Raw genomic sequence first — 25,048 nt, forward strand, 5'->3', positions numbered from 1 at the left:
TTTATTTCATCAGTTAGAGATTAATGGAGTTTGAGAAGGTTGAAATATCTTGGAGAATGGTTGGTTTTTTAATGGAGTAGAGCTCTCAACAACTTTCATAGGACACTGTCTCATGGAATTTTCCATCTTTAGGATTTTTCCTATCCACCTCATGTTGGATTATCCCTTGGGTCCCCATTGGATCCGCATTATGTGCTCTTGGAAATCCATTATGACAATCCAACATATGAGGAAGGTGAGTTTATTCTTCATGTATTTTATCTACGACTGAAAAAGTTTTGTAGCTCTTGTCTTTAATGAAGTTGAAACAAAATAGCAGCCATTGTTAGAAAGAATTAATCTATAATTTATCATCCAAATTAGGATACTTTTTGAAGTGAAAGAGGGTACTATTCATAATTAGACTGCAACAATAGGCATTAACCAGCACCAGGCAAATGAACACATGTGATCACTAATCTTAAAAAATTCATTCGCATACTACCTACCAGAAAGTAGAATATTAGATATTTTCCTTTGTAATATACATTAATTTCATGGTATTTATAAAACATTTTCTTTCTAACTGATGAAAAAGCTAACATTTATTACACTAAAAAATATTAAGCATTTTGTTGTGATAGGCAAGTAATAAATATACTCAAAGAAATACTTATGCAATGACACTGTGTAGTACAATATTGAAGTGAAAAGGTGTTAAGGATGTACATTTGGTTTCTGAATTTACTTATATAATATTTCAGAACCCCCAAATTAATAGATTTAATATGAAATTATCAACATAAGCAACTCCAGGGTATTATTTTATATTGCTTCGTGCAATTATTCAGCAAATACTGAGCACCAGCTATGTGCCAGATCTGAGCTTGAGGATACAACGTGAGTGAAAAATAGACACTGTTCCTACCCTTATGGAAATTGTATCCAGTGAGCATGAGAAATAATCAAATAATCACACCATTAATATAAAATTATATATATGCCAACTGATCCAAAGGAGAGGTACCTGACACTATGAGAGTATTCAACTGTTGACCGAATCTAGGCAGGGGTGTGTGGTGGTGGGGATGGTCTAGAAAGGCTTTGTTGAGGAATCAAACTCTTCATCTGGTGAGGATGTGCTGACAGTTTGGGGGTGCAGTAAAGAAAGATGCTGATGAGCCTGGAGATGAAGGCAGAACCAGAGCATGTAAGGCCTTGTAGGCCATGTTAAGGATTTTGGCCTTCATCCTGAAGGCAATGGGAAGCAATTGAAGAGTCTGACACAGTGGAGTCAAATACCAAAATTAGTATTTTGAAAAGACCACTCTGGCTGGTGCAGAATGAAAAATAGATTATGAAAAGAGGTAACGTGGTATGATATTTAAAGAGTGCTGCTTCTATAAAGGTGTCAAAGCTATTTTGTTTATGAGCAAGCTAGTAAATTATCTTTTTTTGTCTTAATTAATTCATATGAAATAGTAATATTTTCTCTGAATTCACTTTTATTAACCATGAATTTAAAATGAATTAAATTTAAAAAACATTCATAAATCCAAACATTTATAAAATAACCTATGAACAAATTCTAAAAGTTAGATTTCCCATGAAATCATCTGTCTATGAAACACATAAATTATAATTTTTAATAATAATATAAATAATTCTTAAATATATCTTATATTGCAATTTTTATTTTTCAAAAATTTCACATCTTTGATTTTGTTATTCATAGAATATCTTATATAATGTATAATACTTCTTTAGAAATTTAATGTGACTTCTCCCTTTTATAGTCTTTATTATAAAAGTATAGGATTTGATTCCTTTGGCTTGTCTGTTTTCAATTAAGTTGACTTTCTCATGGTTTCAATGTAAAAATGGAATGTAAGCTGCTTTTCCTAATAGGTTAATGAAGAACTCAAGATCTTTTAGTACTCTATTAATTCATATTCATAATTAGACCAAATTTTATAGTGATTTGGCCTTGATAAACATAGTAAACATTGTATAATATGAATTTAGGTTTTTACAGAAAGGTTTTTAACCTTTCACAGAAAAGTTTTTAATAATCATTTTATATTTACTTCATAAATTATTACTTTGTTAATAGATGATGTATTAGTGATCCAGACCCCAACACAATTAATAAAATGAATTACAGTAAACCCAACTGGAACTCCTGCTTACCTTTTCCTCCCCTATCAAACTTAAATTAGAAGGAGTTGGATCACAAAAATATAAAATACAAAACAAATTCTCCAAGATATAGAAAAAGAAATCCTAGGGTCAATATAAATGTTCTGCATTGTCATGCATTTATATCTGCACTGGTAATAACATAAAAGGAGAATTGATTTTCATGGTATATTTGTTTAACAATTGATTGATTTCCGGGTATATGTGTGAGCACTAGACAGAAATACAGACATGAAAAAGACACAATCTTTGGCCTCAAGAAGCTTTTGGACTAGCTGCTATTTATTGAGCACTTCATTCATGCCAGACAGTGTTCTAAGCCCTCTGTGTTTAAGCCTCACATCAACCCCAGGAAGAAGTAGTGCTACTATTATGGCCATTTTCCATTCTTAGTCTGTTTTGTGCTGCTGTAGCAGAGTACCACAGAATGGGTAATTTATAATGAATAGAAATTTATTCCTCACAATTATGGAGGCTGGAAAGTCCAGGATCAAGGTATCATCATCTGTCGAGGGCCCTCTTACTGTGTCATCACAGGGTGGAAGGACAAAGGGAGAGAGCAGGAGCGGGCAGAACCACTTCCAAAATAATGGCCTTAGTTCATCTAGGAGGGCAGAGACCTCACAACCTGCACACACCTTAAAGGTCTTTCCACCCAGAACCATCAGAATGGCAATTGCAATTCAACAGACATTCAAACCTGCTTTTGGAGGGATCAAACATTTAACCCCCAGCACTTTCTCAAGCTCATACAACTCTTAAGAAGCAGAGCTGGGATCTGTAGCCAGGGTGGTCAGCTCCAGAGTCAGCGCTCTTAATTGTCACAGCACAGTGGTTTCTTGTGTGACCCTAAATATCTGAACAAGCTTGAGTCAATGAACAAATGCCAAATGATTGCATGCTCACAATAACAAGCCCACTAAACAGGAAAGGAAGGTCGGATTTTTCAAGGCTGTTTAGGAGGTCAAGAGATAAGAATCTCCTGAGATAATTATTGGGATACTTAATTTTATCAACTTATTGTGCCCTAAAACATTCAAAGTAATACATATTTTCTAAATATGTGTATGAGTGTGAGTCTGTGTGTGCATGTGTGTGTGAGTTAGGCATATATAATATATTAATACAATGAGAAACATTTGATATAAGACCTTGGTGTTTAAGAATGATTATAAATAGATTAAGCTGTTTGAGTAAAAGGAGTTGAGAAAGCAAACTGTGGGGAAAGGGCCAATCTGGTAGTCACCGGTAGATAAGGCAACACTGCAGAAGGGAGTCAATTAATTTTGAAGTTAGTAACACAAATTTCTGCAGTGTTTGGGGCTGATACTGTCCTTCCTTATAATAAATAAGTCATAGCAAGAAGTGCGTCTTATTAAGAGAAGGGTGACAACCTATAAAGAAAGAAAGTTAATATTTAGTGGTTTTCTCCATTAGCAGATAGTTTCTAGACCAAGGGGTTTTTACCTCTAAATAAATGTTAATGAACTTTACCTCAAAACAATATAAAATGAAACTTTTATTGAGTTATTCCATATTAGAATGAATGACTTTAGAATTTTCATTCTGCCTTCATGTTAGATCATTGTGGACTACAACAGCTAGGTAACACTTCCCCCATGGTATAGCGTGTGAGTTCACGATGGTTGCAGGCAGTGTGGCTACTCATCTTTTAATTCCTTTCTGTGAAGCTGAATGTTTTCTTCTGTGCCTCTCTGTTTGTGTTCCTTTCCCTTATGAGAGTTTAAAGAAATTTAATTAACCCATTTCAACTGAATATGAACACACTTTCTTAAAAACTCAAACTTCACTTTTAATTATATGCTTTTGTTCCAGGCTTAATAGATAATTCTGGGCTGAGGTTATTTCATACGACGGATATAAGGAAATATGATGCCGGGGTGATCGAGGCTGGCCTCTGGGTGAGCCTCTTTCATACCATTCCCCCGGGAATGCCAGAGTTCCGGTCCGAGGGTCACTGCTCTCTGGAATGCCTAGAAGAGGTACGCATAATCTGAGTCTGTGAGCTGCCACCCGGGGACTCATCAGTGCTCTTAGAGACTGTGGTGTGAACAATTCCTTGCTTATCGATTATTGATCCTTTTCTTGTGGGTGCCTTGTGAAACTTATATTGCAACTTTAGCAGGAAATTTGACTGCTTTTTTAAATCTCGAAGGCTGTAGAAGTTAGAATTCTGAAGACAAGAATACCTTGCAGGGTGTTTTTCTTCCTGCTTCTGCCTCCTTTGTTGCATATTGACGTTTCATTTCATCTTATACAATTTCTACCTTGTGTAGTCTCTTTTTCCTTTCTTTACCTTTTATCCATATTTATTTTTTCCATCATTCATTTTTATTTTTTCTCTTTTTCTCTACTCTATAGTTTCCTTCTTTCACCAAAGAGCAAGAATAACTAACATACAAATACATATTAGATAAGAGAAAAGCATGTATAAGCATTTAATAATGACTGTTTTCATTTAGTTTTTTTGAATGAAAATATTTCAACATGGATTATATTCTTTGCATATTCTAAGGTACTGTGGTTCCGGACAGTATGGCAAACTGGAGAAGTGGGAAGATTATGCTCTTCTGAGTTATTTAGACCACGATCCAATTGCAGCGACATCATTTACTAGCTGCAGGACCATGGACGACTCATTACTTGCACTGACTCACTTTGGCTTTCTTATCTGGAAGAGTGGGAATAATTTCTCCTTTTCAGAGTTTGGACTTTCAGGTTGCCAACACACTGGAATCATTATGCCAGGAGCATTGTCTACTTTACTTCCTGAAAGATGGAAGCAAGATAACATTTAGGAAGGGACTGGCATCAGTTCCCTTTCTTTTCTCCCAGTTATGTTCCTTCACAGAAATCACACTGAATAATCCAAATTCAAAATGTTTGGCAGCTCAAGCATTCACTTTAAGTTGCTTTAGTTTTCTTCTCAGTTGTCCCTCCAAGTGTGTTTGAACGTGAAATGTCTGAACATGCGCTTGTTTGGGCTAATCGGGTCTTCCTCGGCTTGGCCCGCAGGCTTTGGAAGCTGAGAAGCCAAGTGGAATCCACGTGTTTGCTGTGCTGCTCCACGCCCACCTGGCTGGCAGAGGCATCAGGCTGCGTCATTTTCGAAAAGGGAAGGAAATGAAATTGCTCGCCTATGATGACGATTTTGATTTCAATTTCCAGGAGTTTCAATATCTAAAGGAGGAACAAACAATCTTACCAGTATGCATGCTTTTTGTTCTTTTTTACTAACTGTTATAAAAGCCATGAGACATATATCTGCTGAGGTGTAGCAAGGTTTCCACTCGTGAAATGACTTGTTCCTTGTATCTGTATTCTTGAAGCCACCCACCAGGGGTGTTGCACAACTCAGATGGAATGCCTTTGATCTGTTTTCCAAATTTGAAACTCATTTTTATTACTATTCCCAGAGGCAATTCAGGTTGTTGATTCAAAAATTAAAAAAAAATTTTAAATCTCAAAAACAAAAAACTCAAGGTTCCGAGCACTAAACATTACTTTTATTTTCACTTGATGTTCCAGTTAGCAATCCTTTGGGTTGCAATTCTGGAAATGGTAAAAAGATCCTTATTCTGTTTCTTTATGCTATCTCGAAGAAATGGGATATGTTTTTTAGAAGTTTCATTTCAGTAAAAATGAATATAAGGATAATCCTTTTATTTAATAAAGGTATTTGAATGTAGCTAATTATACTGTGCTGCATGATCTGGCTTAAAATAATACTTGCGGTTATGGCATAGAAGAGAATCATATGCCTTACAATAATGAATGCTTTTTTAAAAAATTTTACAACTATTTTCTCAAATTTTTTATTCCATGACCATGAAGCTTAATAGTCCTATAATTTTCTACCCTTATTCCACTCTTAAAAGTCAGATTCTTATACTGTTTATGAAATGAGAGTAATAGTCATATCTTTTCTATGTGGTGCTGAGGGCAAGACTTTTAGATGGGCTGAACTGTCAGGGAGAAGGCATTACACAATGTCATATAAAGGGAAATGTGAAAAACAGAAGTTTTGATGAGAAAAGGGGTCATCTTTTTTCTAATGGCTGATCTTCAATCCACGGTGTTGGCTCTATATTCCTTTCACAAATTATTGGCTATGCCCTGAGGGTAGAAAGTTTGAGAAACAGTGATCTTGTCAAGGTCCTTAAAAGGACTATATTCTCCTTTATTATGTCATCTCGGGACTTTCCAAACAGTGTTATCTAGAACTTTCTATTAATAACCATGCTATGATTACAGTGTAAGTATGTTGGGATACTGATCTCTGGGCCCTCTGGGTCATCGAACAGTGGGGACAAATCCAATGGCTAAAGCCCAGGGATGGCTGGCTGCTCTGGCCCATGAATAGTTTCATTCATTTACCTGAGTGGGGAGCCATAAAAATCATATCATTTTCCATGTGTTCTGTAATGTTCAAAAGGTTGGAAAACTCTAGAGCAATACTTTACTATTCATTTGCCTCTTAATTGTGTTCCAAGGAAGTAAAGACATGACTAAAGAAAGAGCTTTGAAGAAAATAATGTAAATGAAGAGGTGATCACTAAAACTATTATCTATGGCTAACATTTATTAAATGTTTATTCTGTACTAAGGACTAAGTATGCATTATGGCATTCAATCTCCTCTCAACAACTGTACAAAAATAACTGATATTTTTTATCATTATTTTCTGGATGAACAAATCGTAACCAGTTTATTCAATTCCTTGCCAAGGTTATCCAGCTAGAATGTTGTAGAGTCTGGCCCAAACACAGAGAGACTTACTTGTTTATTTGCTTATTATACTAGCAAACCTAGAATTAAACAAATTGAAAGTTTTCTCCTGAATCAAATCACATGGTGCATCCATTCATAGAGGGAACATTAACTTTTGACCTACAATTAGACAAAACAGCATAAAACTTCAATCTGAAAGCTTTTACTTTTATCTTTTAGGGAGATAACCTAATTACTGAGTGTCGCTACAACACAAAAGATAGAGCTGAGATGACTTGGGTAAGAAAACTTTTATTATTATTATTATAAGTTAACATAGAAATAAAATCTAACATTAGATGTGTTTGATCTCTATGGATAATATTATAAATATTTATCGCAAGACATTAAAGAATGCCTAAAGAGATTAAGAGATACCAAGTTCATGGATAGAAAGGCTAAGTGAAATAAAGAAAATTCTTCTATACAAATTGGTCCAAAAATTTGATATTTCAGTAAAGGGAAATTCAGAGAGATTTTATAATTTGGGATTTTGGTATCCTAACTAAGAAATATCTCTTCTAGCCAAAGTTGCAAATATTTTCTTCTAATTTTTCATTTTTATAAAAATTTCATAGTTTTAGCTTTTACATGGAGTAAGTTGATTCTAAAATCTACATGGAAAAGCAAAGGATTAAAAATAGGCAAGACATAATTAAAAAGAACAAGATGGGAAATAAGCTACTAGATATGCATGATTATTTTAAAGCTGTGGTGATTAACACAACATGGTTGAAATCCACAACACAATAGGGATCTTAGACCTACAAGTGCTATATATGAAAACTTGGTGTATTAATGGACATAGCATTCAGATAAGTTATTACTTTTCAGCTTTAAGATTTATTAAATTTTAATACTGGAAGGAACTTGACATTAATGACTTAATGAGTTGTAAATGTCAGAATTGGTGGAATACCTACTTTGCTAAATAAAATATACCCATTTCCAGGGAGGACTAAGCACCAGGAGTGAAATGTGTCTCTCATACCTTCTTTATTACCCAAGAATTAATCTCACTCGATGTGCAAGTATTCCAGACATCATGGAACAACTTCAGTTCATTGGTGTTAAGGAGATCTACAGACCAGTCAGGTAAGTAGTAACTGATTTCATAGTAGAGATTATATACTTCAGAGAAGGATGGGCTTAATTTTCATATTCAGTTTATTAACATGTTGTAGGAATTTTTTATGTGCTGCTGTTTTTGATTACTTTCAACTGTGAAGACCAGGTAAGCTTCTCAATTGCTATGTCCAGGGTCGCCAAGACCTCCTCCCTCAGTTTCAGTGATTTGCTAGGAGGACCTAAAGAACTAAGAAACTAGTTGTACTCACAGATAACATTTATTACAGTGAAAGGATACAAAGCAAAAAGAACAAAAGGTACACGGGCCAAAGTCTAGGGAAAACCAAGTACTAGCTTCCAAGAGGCTTCTGCCAGTGGAGTCACACAGAGTGTGCTTAATTCCGCCAGCACAGAATTGCGACAACATGTATAAAATGGTGTCTATTGGACAAGCGCATTAGAGACTCAGTGCCCAGAGTGTTTTGGGGACTGGCCACATAGGACTCTCAAAATTCCAGACTCCCAGAAAGAAAGCAGGTGCTCAGCACAAAATGCATTGTTGGCAAAAACAGTTTAGGTACAATGAGTCATGCTTACCATTTAGAGAAAGTTTTATATCACCATAGGAAATTGTTTAGTATTTAAGTTCCCAGACGCCAGCCATGGGTCATCCTTGCAAGCTGGCCTTTCTGAAGCTAGCATTCTTAGGCCTGCTATGTTAACTCATTCTGTACAATTGTGCATCAAAGAAATTATTTATGATAAAATAAAAAACCAGATAAATATTGTTTCTGCCCTCTTGAGATTATATTCTTGAGTGGGGAAGAGGCAATAAACAAACATAAAATTTTATATAGTAGTGGGTATTATAAAGACAAATCAGCAAAGAAAGTGTGGTGCTATTGTCAATAGGGTGGAGAAAATCTCTTTGGGGTGGTGATATTTGAGCAGAGACCTTCATAATGAAAGCCTTATAGAAAGATACACAAATATATTTTACACAGGGAGAAGAGCCAGCATCATGACCCCGTGGTGAGTATGAGCAACAGCAAAGGGGGTGCGTTTGGCTGGAGCCAAGTCTGGCAGAGAAGAAGTGATGAGGTCTTGAGAGCAGGTAGGACCAGATTATGCAGGATTAATGGGCAATGTGAGGCCTTTGTGCTTTAAGTGCAAAGAGAAGCCATTGTAGGATGTAAACAAAGTTAGTTGGGCTACAATACTGAGAAATAACTCTAGGAGGACAAGATTGGAAAGAATAATACCAATCAGAAAACTATTGTGATTGTCCAGTTGAGGGATGAGGGAACCTTGGGCCAAGGTGGTGACACTAGAGTTGATGAGACGTAGTTACATTCAGGTTACCTTTTGAAAGTAGCACACACAAGACTTGTTGATTTCATCTCAGGGAGGCTATGAGGGTAAGAGAAGAATAAGAAAAATCTGTTTATGTATTTTGACCACTTTTTGATGGGATTATGTGGGGTTTTTTTCTTTCTGATTTGTTTGAGTTCTTTGTAGATTCTAGATATTAGTCTTTTGTTGGGTATATACTTTGCAAATATTTCCTCACATTCTGTAGGTTGTCTACTTACTCTGTTGATTACTTTCTTTGCTGTGCAGAAACGTTTTAGTTTAGTTAAATACCATGTATTTATTTTTGTTGTTGCTGTGTTTGTTTTTGGGTTCTTATTCATAAATTCTTTCCTATGCCAATATCTAGAAAAGTTTTTCCAAGATTTTCTTCTAGAATTTTTATGATTTCAGTTCATACATTTAAGTCTTTAATCCATCTTGAGTCAATTTTTTTTTATCTGGTAAGAGATAGGGATCCAATTTTATTCTTCTGTATGTGGTTATCCAATTTTCCCAGCTCAATGCTGGGAAATGCTCAAATTTGAATAGAACATCCTTTCCCCAGTGTATGTTTTTGTCTGCTTTGTTGAAAATCAGTGGATCATAGCTATATGTTTGTATTTCTGGTTTCTCTATTCTGTTCCACTGGCCTATGTGTCTACCTTTATGTCAGTATCATGCTTTTTTAATTGCTACAGCCTTGCCGTATAATTGGAGTCAGTTAATGTGATACCTACAGATTTGTTCTTTTTGCTTAAGATTGCTTTGGCCATTTGGGCTCTTTTTTGGTTCCATATGAAGTTTTGGATTATTTTTTCTAGATTTGTGAAAAATAACATTGGTATTTTGATGGGAATTGCATTGAACCTCTAGATCACTTTGGGCAGTATGGACATTTTAACAATGTTGATTCTTCCAATCCATGAGTGTGGGATGTTTTTCCATTCGTTTGTATCATGTATGATTTCTTTCATCAGTGTTTAGTAGTTCTCCTTGTAGAAAGCTTTCACTTCCTTGGTTAAGTATATTCCTAGGTATTTTATTTTCTTTGAAGCCTTTGTAAATAGTACTGAGTTCTTGATTTGACTCTCAGCTTGACTGTTATCAGTATACAGAAGTACTACTGATTTGTGTACATTGATTTTGTAATCGGAGACTTTACTGAATTTATTTTTCAACCCTACGAGCATTTTGGTGGAGTCTTAAAGGTTTTCTATTAATAGATATTAGATCATCTTGTCAGCAAACAGGGATAGTGAGACCTCCTCTTAGACTTTAAATCAGACTTTCAGGTCTAGATTATCATTACAGTGACAATTAATAGTGAAGGCCAAACCAACAAGGTGCTGGCTAAAAGATGAGAAAGCGAGAAATGGTTTAGGCACTTTTTTCTATTTTGCTTAAAAGAATATTACTAACTGGTTTTCAGAATACTAAAAAAGAATATCATATAACATATGACCACAAATCTTCTATTCTGTGCTTTCATTATTATGACTAATTAGGTGCCACATTTTATATTAAACATTTGGTAGCAATCCTAGGATTTAGAGGATAGGTTGATGGAAAAATAGAGACAAAAACATCTTGTCTCAATGTTGTCATCTGTTCTGGGGAGTTCTGCCTTTCTCTGTGTCCTACACATCTGGAAAGGCTTATGGAAAAACAAAAAAACTCACAAAGATCAGATAACAAAATAGATAATGTGTTTAGATATATTTAGATATTTCTGTTGCACCACACATCAACGCTGAACATGCAGTTCTGGTGAGATTTATGTGTGGGAAAGTTCCTATGTTACTGGTTCCATTTTTAAAGGAGAATCAAGAGGTATTTCTCTTTTTCTTCACAGGAAAAATCACTTTGTATTTTTGCTGTTTAAAAATCATGTTTTTATAAAATGTTCAAGTAATACAGAACACATTTTTTAAAAGAAGGCAAAAGCAATCATTTCAAATTCTGTTAAAAATAAACATTGCTAATGTTAATTGAGTATTATTATAGACATCTTTATATGTATATATTTATATAAAGATGAATAGATTAAATATTTTTGTAAAGATTATAATTTGTATAGTGTTTTAAACAAAAACATTAAATTTTAATTTTGTTTTAATTTATCATAAGAAAGAAACTAAATTAAAACTGAACATTTATTGAATTTCAGATAAATGTTGTTGCTATTGTTTTTCACCACAAGAAATAATATTTTATAAAGGGGATCTCAAATATTGAGAAAATAGATCACACAAGATATTAAGATATTAGACTATTATATTAATTATATGTCTCAATTTTAGGTCACAGAAGATTAGGACATTAATACTTTCACATTTTTTTAACCTCCCTTTTCCACACCACCAAATATTTATTATTTATATTATAATTTTTGTATTTTGAAGATTTTTAATTTTTACATGTAATTCTGAAAACATAATTCCCACAATATTTAACATGAATTTTATACATAAATAGATTCAATGAGAACCCTGAATCTTTATATGATTTCTACATTTCTGAGTTTTTAAATTTAAGTTATCAAGATTTTATCTTCATGTTATTAAATCAGGCTTGTGGGTGCCTTATGCCCCAAGTTCTTTCTAGTTTAAGAATTTCTACACTTTTATTTGGACAGCATTTGGGCTAGATATAATATTTTGGGGTCATAACTTTCTTTCCCTTGGTAGATCTCTCTAGATGAATGGAAAAATTCTTCCTTCACCTGCAGGATTCATATATACTTTAGTGTTGAGCATCTGAATCCAGTTTTTCTGAGCACAAATTGTTCTTTCAGTAGATATATTCACTTTATTTTATTTTAGAGAAATTTTCTTGTAGTATATCTGAAAACATTTTGTAATCTATTTGGAATTTTTATCAGGCATTTTCCTTTATAATTTTTTCAGGAGTGTTTCTCTGCTTCTTGATTTTTCTAATTTATTTGATGCTAAATTTATTTTTTCTTAAATTTATTTTCTTTGGTCTGCAATCTTCTTTTGTATCTCATTCTGTTATTCCATCATCTTGTTTTTGAGTACATATTGCATTGAAATATATTTATATTAATTATATTATGTTATTAATTTGTTATTAAACAAACTCATGAAAATTATTGGAATTCTCTCCAGCATAATCCACTTATATTTTTTTCCAGACTCAGTATTTCCTGTTTCTTTACAAGTAATATTCTATAATGTCCTTTTTACCCTATATTTGCATGATTGTTATCTTATTCTTGCTTATGCTGGTACATGTCTGTCCAAACCTTTTTTTCACTCTGGTAAAGCATAGGTGAGTTCTTGATTTTCTTTTCACCATACCAAAGAAAACCCCAGTTTTCTTTCTCTCCATACCACAATTTGAGATTTGAGTGGTTTACTTTATGTACGTATTGAGAGTAAAGGGTTTTGGGTGTTGGGGTGGGATTGTATACTCTATATTAGAAAGCATTTATTAAGGTTCTGTTCAAGGGCTTTTTTGTAACTAGTCAGGGCTGAATCATTTTTCCATGGCGGAATGACCCAGACCTTATACCATGCTAACAAATCTATTGCAGCCTTCAATCCTTCCTTTCTATCTGGGAGACTCAAAGTTAAGTTGATCCATTTTGAATCAATTTTTGTGTATGGTATGAGGTAAATCTTAGGTTTGTTGTTTTTCATTATGGATATCAAGTTCTTCAAGAAGCATTTGATGAAAGAAAACTACCTTTCTATTATTGAATTTCTTTGGAATATTTGTAGGAAAATCATTTTACCATATATGACTCTATCAGGACATTCTATTCTTTTTCATTGTTGTATGTGTTTAGCTTTACTTTAATACCACATTTGATTATTATAGTTTTATAGGAAGTCTTAAAATAAGACAATGTAGGTCTCAAACTTTGTCATTTTTCCCCCAAATTATTTTGATAAATATATATTTAAATCAAACTGCAGGTTTCTTTTTGTAAAATAAACTGCATGAATTGATTGTAATTATGTTGAATTTCTAGATCAAATTGAAAGAATTGATATCTTAACAATATTGAGTCTTCTAATCTGTGAACATAGTATGCCTCTTCTATTATTTAGTGTTCTTTCATTTTTCTTAGCACTGTTTTGTAATTTTAGTATTGAAGTTTTATACATGCTTTGTTAATATTTAATTTTATGTTTTAATATCCCTGTCTGCTAATTTTTAAATCTCTGCTATTTCTAGATATTAAAAGATTGACTGATTTTCCTCATGATTTAAGAGTCACATTTATATACTTATTCATTGTGTCCAGTCATTTTTGACTAGACATAGATACTAGGCATTATGCTGTTGGATTGATTAGTGCTAGATTGTTTTTGGTTGTTTTGAAGAGTCTTGTTAGTGTGCATCTAGAATAGATGTTTACTCTAAGGCATATTTAGCTTTACTACTAAGGTATTACCCATGCTCAGATCTCTACTAAATGCCTGGTTATTCAGCAAAGACACTCCACTCTGGATGGTTTAAGCTCAAATGTCTGTCAGCTGTCTGTGAGCTGTGGGAATTGTTTGGCTTAGAGCCTCCCAGTTGTTCTTTGCCCAGTTTTGTGGAATTTTACCCTGACTATAGTTGGCTTATTACTCAGACACAGATTCAGTCGATTCTTACACAGATTTTTGAAGAGCTTCCTATGTGTACTTTTTCCCTCTGCAGTACTCTACTTTGAAAATGAAAGCTTCTTCAACTCCTTTAGCTTTAATTTTGATCTCCTTAACTCTTTGAGATTGTTACTTTTGCTTGGAAATGCCCTTTCCTGCATTACAGTCCAGAGAGAGCTTCCAGGCAAAAGGTTGGGATGAATATGGCATTCGAATACCTCATTTGTTTCCTTTCTTTTGGAGATCATAGTTCTGTGCTATATCTTTTCCAATGTCCAAAACTAGCTGTTTCATAGTTTGTTGAATGTTGAGTATTTTTAATAGTAAGTTAGTATCAACATGGCCAGAAGGGAAGTCTGGTAATGAATTTTTGCCTGTCTTACTGATTTTCGATCACATATCTATTTGCTTGATAGAAGGAGAATCTGTGATGTAATTCAGTAAACCATATGTACATAAACACAGTTTCTTGGTTAAATCTTCCATCTCTCTTCTTTCCTCCACCCTCTCCCCTCTCAAGAAAGACACTAGCAATGAAACTTTTAAAACAGAAGTGGAGTTACCAGAGAAGCTCAGATAAGAAATGTAACCACAGATTATCTTTCTCTATCTGCTTTTTAATTTAGAGCAGAGGGACCAGGTATAAAAATCATTAAACTTTTTAAAAAGTTTAAAATTTCTATTGATTGGTCTGAATTTACAAAAATTAATTGCTTCATTTGTTCTGGAAAATTACAACTTAACTCCACCATCATGTATTGCAGTAAATCTTGCTACTTTCTTAGAAAAACATGTCTCAGAATTTAAATTGAATTTACAAAGGGAAATTACGCGACAATATTAAAACATAACAGTAATACTGTTTTTATCAAATACAATGATATATAAACAATATCTTTTTATTTCTATGTGTATCTGGGTAGACTTTTACACACTTCCCAGAACAGAAGTGTAACTTTTTTTCATTTCTATAACATTCCTAATATTCTAACTAACTGCTAGTCCCAGTAATAGAAGAAGTACTTGCTACTTTAAGGTTACCTGTTTCTGCTTAAGGTTTCTGCTTAAGGTTACCTGTTTATAGCTTATTAATCTATAAGCTTATTAGTCTTTTTGAAAAAAAATACTCAGGATAAGTATTCACTTTTTCTTATTTATCCTTTTTCTGTCTTCTCTTCTCTCCAAGGGGTAATCTGGAAGAGTGGTGTAGGATAGGCTGGAAAACTTAACAATGGCAAGTGGGATGCTTATTATTATAAAGTTATTATACAATAAGGGCCTGAACAAAGTTAGTAGGAGTGGGAAAGAGACCATAAATATGAGACAAAGATGCCATCTCAGAAAGGTTGACGACCACATCTCCAAGTCACCCAGCCTCAGTCATTCTGTCTCCAACTTACGAGCCATTAGGCTTGCCCTTTTCCATGTCTGTACTAAAAAAATAACAAATGTGGTTACACATTTCCTGTCACTTTATGTTTTGCAATAAATATCAATAAATGGTAGTTTACAAAATTATTATAGCACAAGACTTTTAAAGATTTCATCTATGTGTAATGGTTATACTATTCACTCTTACCGGTGAGGCTGCAGAAATTGAGAGGATTTATTTCACCTGAGCACCTTGGTAGAGATCAAGTGCCACCTGGTGGTGTTTTAGGTGGTTACAGCCTGATGATTTCTCCCTAGCATGTCTGATTATAAAGTTGATTTTCTCTTTTTCAAAATAGGCACCATATCATTTTGAAAAGTAAATTTTATTTTTAACGTTTGATTTTAAAATGATTTTATATTTAATAAAACCTATCTGTAGCTTTTCGTGTATTCGAAAGGACATAGTTTGCAAATATCATAGTCCCCTTTCAAGGCAAATTTTTGTTTTATACTAATTCTGGATTGTGTCTCTGTATAAGTTGTTTAATTTTAAAATACTACAGATTTTAAATCATTGCTAGATACCTTTCGTGTGGTGTGATGCTGATTGCTCTTACTTTATGGTACTTATTAACTTTAAGGTCTCTGTATAATAATGCATTTAAAACTCCACAAAGATATATTGATTTAAAAGGAAGTTAGGATTGTAATGATGTAAGAATGTAAAGATATTCATATATTACCCATTGTTTTACTCATTGTCTCACTTATTTGATATGGAGGGAATAATTCAAATTTAGGCATTAAAAATTCATCTTTGTAACTCAAAAAAACCCGTAAAAGATGTTTCATTTGCTTAAGAAAATAATATTCAGTGTGCCTGAGTAGGTTATGTGTATAAGAGAGAGAATAATGACATAAATAAATGAAGAAACTGTGAAGATCAAATATCAAAAATGTAGATTCCTCAGCTGAGGTTAATTATTTGGTGATTACTGGAAATCATGGGAACATCTTCTTGGGGTGTCATGGGAGCCGAATACTTACTAGCCACCCATGATAACCTCCTGTAAGGTCCATGGATTAGTTAATATAAATTTTTGTGATATGCCAGTACTTATACTTTTTATTTTTTCAGAAATCAATAATCTAAAACTTGTATTTAATCAATGGCATCACCTGAAGAATGTCTTTTCAAGCAGGTCGTGTCATTCTTTTGTGATTTCTGTTTTCTTTCTTGGACATTTAAAGTGTGTTTTTTAGAGTGGCAAGTGGAAGCAGAGTATTGTCTACAGAGTATTTTTTCTCAATAAAATTTTAAAAACACTCGTCAAATTCAGGTGTTTTCTATTTATCTTCTCACTTAGCCAAGCCAAAACAAAGCAGCCAGCAGGGGTCAGGCTTTTCTAGTGTATGGATTTAAATTTTTCTCCTGTTACAGTATCTTTTAGGAACCTGCAAGTTTATTACACCCTTAGCATAGCAGTCTTCAGAAATAAATGCTTACCAGTTATATTGCTAACTAGAGTCAAAACAAATGAGCGAGGAATTATGAAGGTCTCCAGAAGCTTTCTGAGCCAAGATTATTTGTATTTAAAATCAATATAATCTGCTACTAAAACAGGGAATACCATTTTTAAAAAAGACTCCTTATTTGGTACATATTTCTTCTAGTAACTGCTGATGAGCTCATCAATGCTTCACATTAGGTTATTTGTATGTGTAACAATGAACAAGTATGACATTGATTTTAGAATGTCGAAAAGGAAAGGAAATATGTAATGCATTTGTTCTGAATATGACAAATTATTTTTTTATTTTAAATTCAGGACCTGGCCTTTCATTATCAAAAGTCCCAAGCAGTATAAAAACCTTTCTTTCATGGACGCAATGAATAAGTTCAAATGGAATAAAAAAGAAGGTCTCTCCTTCAACAAGCTGGTCCTTAGCCTGCCGGTGAACATGAGATGTTCTAAGACAGACAACGCAGAGTGGTCGGTAAGCTCGACTTTGTTTTAACCTCTGAGAAACCAGACGGCACATTTTACCTGAAACCATCATAGGAAAACTAAGAAACAGACATATATCCATAGATCCAGTGTTCGAGTTGCCTTTGGGTATGTCTGATAATTTATTTGTTTGATGGTAACTTGGATTGACTGAAAACTCTTGATTCCGCTCCTTTTGAAGAGAGAAATTTGTTCTAAAATTAAAGTTGGGATGAAGCTGGGATAGAATGGTTGAGTGCTTAAAAAGCAATAGAGCCTGCTTTGTGGTTTTTCTTCTCCAAAGGAGTATCTGGCCCTCTTTCTACCTTCCTCCTAAACCCTAAGTTTCTGACTTCCCCGGTATATGACCTCTGCGCCCCCAACCCAGTAACCTTTCTCTGCCGCCTGCAGCCCCTGCTGAAGCCACTGCCACTGCCCTCTTAAATCGTACGCTCATTTGCATTGTCTTTGCTTCCATTTTCAGATTCAAGGAATGACGGCATTACCTCCAGACATAGAAAGACCGTATAAAGCGGAACCTGTGGTGTGTGGAACATCGTCTTCCTCTTCTCTGCACAGAGCTCTCTCCCTCCAGCTGCTCGCGTGCCTTACACTACTCTGTGGCGTGCTGAGCACCAAGTGCTTGTGACTAAACCTCTGCTGTCCTTGGTGACTATGTTTTCTGTGGTCTGATCCTGCCATTTAAAGCACGGGCTAAAGACCGTGTCCACTTTGGGCATGAAGAGATGGGCGTGAAGAGTGCGAAGACTTTTCTTCCACATTTTCCCCTCCTCTCTCCTTCCCAGTCTACCTGAGAGACACCAACTGGGGTCTCTTCTTTTCCTTAGAAGTGTATATACAATAGCCAACAAAACTGGCCTGACTTAACATAACCATTTTTAAAAATTGGACAGTCAAATGGAAATAAAAGAATTCTTTTTTCCTTCCACATTCCATTTTATTTAAATACTCACTGTTGCTATTTCACTTTTTGGACTTGACTTTTATATTTCTTTTAAAAAATGCTTTCCTCTGAAAAATATAAAAGGAACTACTTTCCATTCATTTTCTTTCCTGTTCTTTGAGTGTGACGTTGTGAGTGTAACAACAGCCCTTCCTGTCTTTAACATCCGGTTCTGGTCTTTTGTGTGAATTGCCCATGGGCCCCTTACCTCAGTGCTGTTTGGTGATGCCCACTCTAGTCTCCTCATTTTTCTGAATCTGTGGGTACCCAGACCATCCCACACCCATCTCAAAGTACCTTTTTTTTTGCCTTCCCTGTTCAGTACTGGCTAGTTGAGTTTTTTTGTTTGTTTTTGTTTTTGTTTTTGAGCTCTGCCACCATTGGAAAAGAAAGAAGCTAAGGGAAACACAGAAATGGTGTGTGGCTGAGGAGAAAATGCAAACCCAGTGCTGTGAGGGGAACTTTATGAAGCTCCAGCTCAAAGACAAACAAAGGGAATGAGGTCCTTTTATTTCCTCACTAACTGTTAGGTGACACCGTGGTGCACACTGGCTCAATTTAAGTCATGATTGCAGTTATAAATTTATTTTTATATTAGTTAAGAAACTAACTTTCTATATAAAATTGTCATCAATTGAAAAATCTTGTCATTCTTTTGGTTCTCTTTCTATAGTTCAGCCAAATCTTGTTTTAGGTCCTGTCCTCATTTCTTAAGCTAAATCTGTTTGGACCATATTAATAAACTAAATGAAATGAACTTTTTGTGCAGTATCTTGTATACTCCTTAAGAAAAGTGAGTGATTCTGTACTGGTAGTAGTGTCAGTAAAATCAATAAGGAATGTTGCATTTTTCCATTCCATTTTTAAGCTCTTTGTGACCCAAAATGTCTTCAATACACATTATATTGTCTTTTAAATAAATATTATGTTTTGGAGTGTTTCCTTCTTGAATCTGAGAATTTTCCCATTTGATGAGATGTTTATAATATTTATGAGGCATATTTTGGAGTTAACTTTACTTCTTTTTATTTTATAAGTGCTATATCAGATTCTATGACTTTCCATTCAAATATTTGTATGAGAAATATGATAATCCCAAGTGCTCCCTATTTGAAATTTCATGTTTATTTTTACTTCAGAATTTCTGAACCTGAGGTGTCAAAGTCCAGTGATTTCCTTTGGAAATTCTGTAATATTATATTTGTTTTCATTGTTCTTGGTAAGGAAAGTAAATATACCAGCTAGAAAAGGATAAAAAAGCTTTGGAAAGTTACATTTGTGGAGCCAGGCAAGGGGATCTGTTTTTCCATTGATATTATTAGGAAGAAAGTTGACATTCATCTTCTAGAAATTCTCATGAATATATGTGGTTTCGAGGAACTGACTCTTTATTTTAAATTAGGATAGGTTATGTGCTGCACATTCTGTAGAATTCTGATGGTATTCTAAGTTATTTGTTCTTATATTGAGCAGACCTTTCTGAACAGCCCAGGCATTTTATTGTTCCTTTTTCATAGAGGTTTTTTATTGCTGCCCTGGATCAAATCTCACTGCCTGATTCGTGGGCCATGAGGCCTGAGACTTGAGGAAGAACTGAGTCTCTATGTTCAGTGGTCTCTGGTCTGATCCTTAGGTGCGGGGGGGGGGGGGGAGAGACATTCCTGGTGAAACCAATATTCATCAAGGCCATGTGAGGTTGAAGGTGTCCTTGGTGATCAGTTTTTTTCTGAAGGTGCTTAGTAGGCAGGATCAAAGGAGTCCCAGTGGTGATACAGTCAACAGACGCAGGCATATTAAAAGCTGTGAACTTTGTCATAATGGCTACAGAGGCCAGTGACAGATGGCAAACAGGAGGGCATTTGGAAGCAGTATATAATTGCACCATATACTTTACTCAACTAAACTCTTATTATTGGGCATAAAGACCATTTCCAGTTTTTAATATCACAAATATTGATTAACAGTTTTATAGCTAAAACTTTCTCATATCTCTATTTTCTTACAATTAAGTTACAATAAGAGAAAATAGAGAAATATTCATTGCATATTTTCAAGAATTTTGATAAATATTACAGATATCTTCAACTTATTCTCAAATGGTTCAGAAAAAATATCTATCTATCATCTATAAACAGGGTAATAATACAAATATGGTATAATAATAATTGGGGAGAATGGGCAGAGGATTATATAAGTCTTTGTACTATTTTTGCAACTTTTTAAGTTTGAAATTATTTCAGAATAAAAAGCTACTAATGCAAATCATATGATAAAGGATCCAGCTACAGTAAGGGGATCCATATAAGTTTTCTTTAAACAATACTCTTCCATTTTGAGGTGTCAAAGAGAGAAGTTGGATAGTAATTACCCTGAGATGCCAATGTGAGAGGGGAGGGATGACTGGCAGTTTGCCAGTTCTGACTAAAGATGGGCTGTGTTCCCAGTTTGTAGGTCCAAAACAAACTAAGAGCTTGAAGAATACAGGGAGTGAGGAAGGATCTCAAAAACAAAAATGAAAAAAAAAAAATAGGTTTTGCAGTCTGGGAATCATTAAAAAATATATAACATTTATTTTGTTTTCTCTCTGATTATAAACCTAATGTGTAATAATGCCTATTTGCTGCAGAAATTTTAGAAAATATGATAATTTAGAAGAAAATTAAAATCTGTTAATCCTATCACCCAGAGAATACCACATTCAAATTTCTGGTGCATATGCTTCTAGTATATGTCTGTGAAGGTATATCTGTGTGTATTATATATAGTTGGGGATATAAATGTTAGACAACACTAGCTTCCAAAACAAATTCCAAAACATCAGTGGTTTAACAAAATAAAGTTTATTTTATATGCAACTAATTGCACCATGTGCGTGATTCATTCAGTAATTGGCTTTCCTTCTTGGGGTGATTCAGGGACTCAGGATCCTGTAGCCCCAACATCTCTAGAGCCTAAAGGTCTTCAGCATTTAGCTTGTTAATGGAAAAGGACTTGACCTAGAAGTGCCATTGATCACTTCCACTTTCATCCTGCTTGTTAAAATTAGTCACATGGTCTCACTGAAATGCAAGAGAGATTGGGAATGTCATCTCTGGGTACCTACAGAATGACAACGCTATAGAAGGGAAGCTATCCCTACTGCAATATATATTTTTAACAAAATTGACTTTCATTTACTCCCATGATTCCAAGATTTTTGAGTTTTATTAAACCAATATAGGGTTGTCAACTATATATTTGGCAAAATAGGCTATTAAACAGAATAGTTACTATTCATTTAGTTAGTTAAACATTTTTATTAAAAATCCTACCAGGCTCTGTACTAGCGTGTTAGGCTTACAATTGTGATCAAAACCCGATATCACCTATGCCATGATGGGCATCAGAGTCTTCATGATGGAGTTCATACTTGCATAAACTAAAATTTCCAGTCACCATTTCATTAAAAAAAAAAAAAAAGGAAGGATTCAGAATAAATGTCAGCCCTTCAAATTGAATAAATTTAGCTATATGAAAATCTTACTTCTTTATCATGGACCATCACTTCTCCATAGATTATTTGGACCACAAACCTACTTTATAGCTTTTTGATCATCTCAGCCCTACAAGACATTGATTGACAGTTATATCTAAATTCAACATAGTCAAACTGGTACTTCATGAGTGGAAAATAGTCAATTGAATAGGCTCATAGCAGCATTATTCCAGGCCAGTGTTCCATGGAAAATAAGAAGAGTCATGGAAAATTGTTACAAAGTTAAACAGGCGTATGGCAGAACTTCTCTGTGTTTAATATGTTAATGTACATTTGAAAGTCCAAGAAAAGTTATATACAGTATGAAACATTTCTCAAACTATAATAATTGACCACCAAATCATGTTGTGGTAGAGTAACATTACCCAAGGAACAAACTTTGGAGCATACAACTTTCTGAGCAGAGCATGTCGCAGGTTTCTGTGATGAGTCTTCTGAAGCTTCCAAACTGTTCATGGGAAACTATAAAACATAGCCCAACAGACATGGGTCATCCACCTGGGTTCACTGGTCTATTCCTTATTTGCTGTTCTATTTTGCCAGCAAACGAATACACACTCATTTTTTTTTTTAATCAATCTAGAGTGGTACAATTTACAGAGAGAGAAAAAAATAATTTTCACCTCTGTAAAAGAATATGCTAAAATGAATTACTTGTCATGAACTGGGTAGTTAGGAAATGTTGACTAATAAGGTTGTATATCTTTGGAAAGCTTCAGACCTATCAATACAGAGTACTTTTATTCAATAAGTAATTTTAGTCTGCAACAGAAGGCTACATTTTAAAGTCATGACTTATTTCCCAACAATGGAAGAAAAAAAAATAGGAAACAATACCCATCAGATGAGTTGTAAGTGATTTTTTGACTTTTGACAACCTTTTAACTTTATATTTGCAGTGATTTTTTAAAATTTCTTCATATTATGGGGTACTGCAGTGATTTTTTTTTTTGGTCATCATGACGTAGCTGAATTGCTTTACCATAAGGAAGACCTTACGTTAAATGGCAACCCTTATGTGGAAGCTGTTTTGTTAGAGTTTCATTCATTGTTCTTTAATTAACAACAGCATGAGGACTCTGTGTCCTCAATCTAAGGTTTATTTAATAATGACATTTGTTTCCAAATTTCTTTAATATTTAGTGTGGAATTGATGAAATATTAAAAAAATTCAAAATTGGGGAAAATAATCTACAAATGTAGGATGCAAACCTGAGTTGAACCAATTTCCCCCTTAATATTTTTTAATAATCCATTAATTATTGCCAGCCTAATAATGCCACACATTTCTACAATGATTTGGAATTTGCAAAGTGCTTTCACAATATTTCTCATTTAATGCTTAAAACTGCTTTTACAAGTGGATAGTTACATTCAGAAAAACTAAGTAGGTAGGGTGTTATACTGCAACAATAATGGGAGACCTAATTTCCAATCACTTTAAAAACTACCTGGGTGTGAACGATATCCAAATTGCTTGGACTTACTAAGCTTCTGTTTTCTTGTCAGTAAAGTGGGGATAATAATTTCTAACCTTGAAAAGTTGCTGTGGATTAAATGTGATATGAAGATAACTACCTGACACATTGAGCTCAGTCAGTATTAGTTTTCTTCTTCCCTTTGAAAGATTCCAAATTTAGAGTGCACGACATTTGACAACAAATGCAGATTTTCTTTCTTACTTTCTACACCATCTTTCAGATGTAATCAAATGAAATTTGGCTTTAACTGAATCAGTTTTGCCAAATTAATGACAATCAAATGAGTATTAGATCTGAGTGAATCTGACAATTATTCCTCCCTAAGAAACTCCTTTAAGGACTGGCTACCTGTTATATTTATGTTTCTGAAAAAGAAAGAAATTAAATTGTGCTCCGCTTTTTCCTCTTGCAAATAATCTGCTCTCATTCAAACTCATAAAACTGAAGAATTAAAATGAACAAATTCACTTTGCTTGTCTTTTCTGTCATGAGTTTTTTATGTGGAGAGCTTTATATAATAATTTACTCTATTTTCTGTTGCTTCATAAGGTGTTTTCTTCTACATTTGATTAATATATCTTTGCCTCACCTTGACTATTCTTTAGTTGTTTTCTCTTATTAAGATATATCTAGAAAAAGAGTTTTCTAAATAATCCTACTAAACAAAATGATATTCTATTATCTGAAAATAAGGAAAGACATGGAAATAAAGAGAGAGGGAGGAGGTGTCTGTATTAAACAAGGGAAGTGTTTCTCTCCCATGGCCATCGGAGGGCGCTTTGTGTATCTGGTCTAAATCCTGAGAACACTGCCTTGGTGGTGGTGGACTTTTCTAAGAACCTGCCCCTGACACTTCCCAGCTCTCACTCTACCTACTTCCTTCCCTATTACCTTTATTCTGGCTAATTCTAAATTCAAATTACCTCCAGTTTAATGTTCTTTTTGAGAGTTTAGCTTTAAGATCCAATTTGTCTCTTAAAGGTTTACTATAATGATTCTAAGCCTCTTATTAAAATTTCTAAATTATTATTTTGTTGTGCATTTTGCACTTCACCTTCTATTTTAGGATAACTGTATTTAGATCTTTAACTTCCTGCATTCTTATTTTTTAATTTAATTTTCAGTTTAACTCTGATCTGACCATTTTAATCATTGTTTGCTAATCTCTTCATTGTTTAATATGTCAGTTTTCTACTTTAAAAAGATATTCTTCTTTATTTTAATAACAGCTTGACAAAGTGCTTAAGTGGATTGTAAGTAATGGTGAGGATGCACTTTGTAAACAAGGAAAAGTGGAAGAGGTTTTTTCCTTTAAAACTCTCGGCATCTACATCACTGGCTCTGTGTAAAGGATTTCCCAGACCAGAAGATAATTGATAATTCTCCAGTGAACTTGCCTGAAGTCATTTGCTAATCTTTCCAGGGTCATAAGCACTATCACTCAGATGGTGTACTGGAGTTGCAAGCATGGAATTGCTTTCCATAGATCACTTAGTCTTCATATGAAAAACTGTGGTTTATCTTTCATTTTTTTTTTTTTTTTGAGGCAGAGTCTCACTCTGTTGCCCAGGCTAGAGTGCCATGGCATCAGCCTAGCTCACAGCAACCTCAAACTCCTGGGTTCAAGTAATCCTTCTGCCTCAGCCTCCCGAGTAGCTGGGACTACAGGCATGTGCCACCATGCCCAGCTAATTTTT

General features: G+C 34.2%; 1 protein-coding gene across 1 annotated transcript in view; it reads left to right on the forward strand.

Annotated features, from left to right (window-relative positions):
• Positions 1-19,088, forward strand: part of MOXD1 (monooxygenase DBH like 1) — a 78,084-nt gene extending 58,996 nt beyond the window's left edge. The window contains exons 6-12 of the mRNA XM_012736627.3: positions 133-235; positions 4,015-4,181; positions 5,215-5,406; positions 7,150-7,209; positions 7,922-8,064; positions 17,213-17,381; positions 17,856-19,088. Of these exons, the coding sequence (XP_012592081.1) occupies positions 133-235; positions 4,015-4,181; positions 5,215-5,406; positions 7,150-7,209; positions 7,922-8,064; positions 17,213-17,381; positions 17,856-18,020 (999 nt within the window). The 3' untranslated portion in view covers positions 18,021-19,088. The remainder of the gene's footprint in view (positions 1-132; positions 236-4,014; positions 4,182-5,214; positions 5,407-7,149; positions 7,210-7,921; positions 8,065-17,212; positions 17,382-17,855) is intronic.
• The last annotated feature ends 5,960 nt before the right edge of the window (positions 19,089-25,048 follow it).

This window comes from Microcebus murinus, chromosome 5 (genome assembly GCF_040939455.1).
Source record: "Microcebus murinus isolate Inina chromosome 5, M.murinus_Inina_mat1.0, whole genome shotgun sequence".
Classification (NCBI taxonomy): Eukaryota; Metazoa; Chordata; class Mammalia; order Primates; family Cheirogaleidae; genus Microcebus; species Microcebus murinus.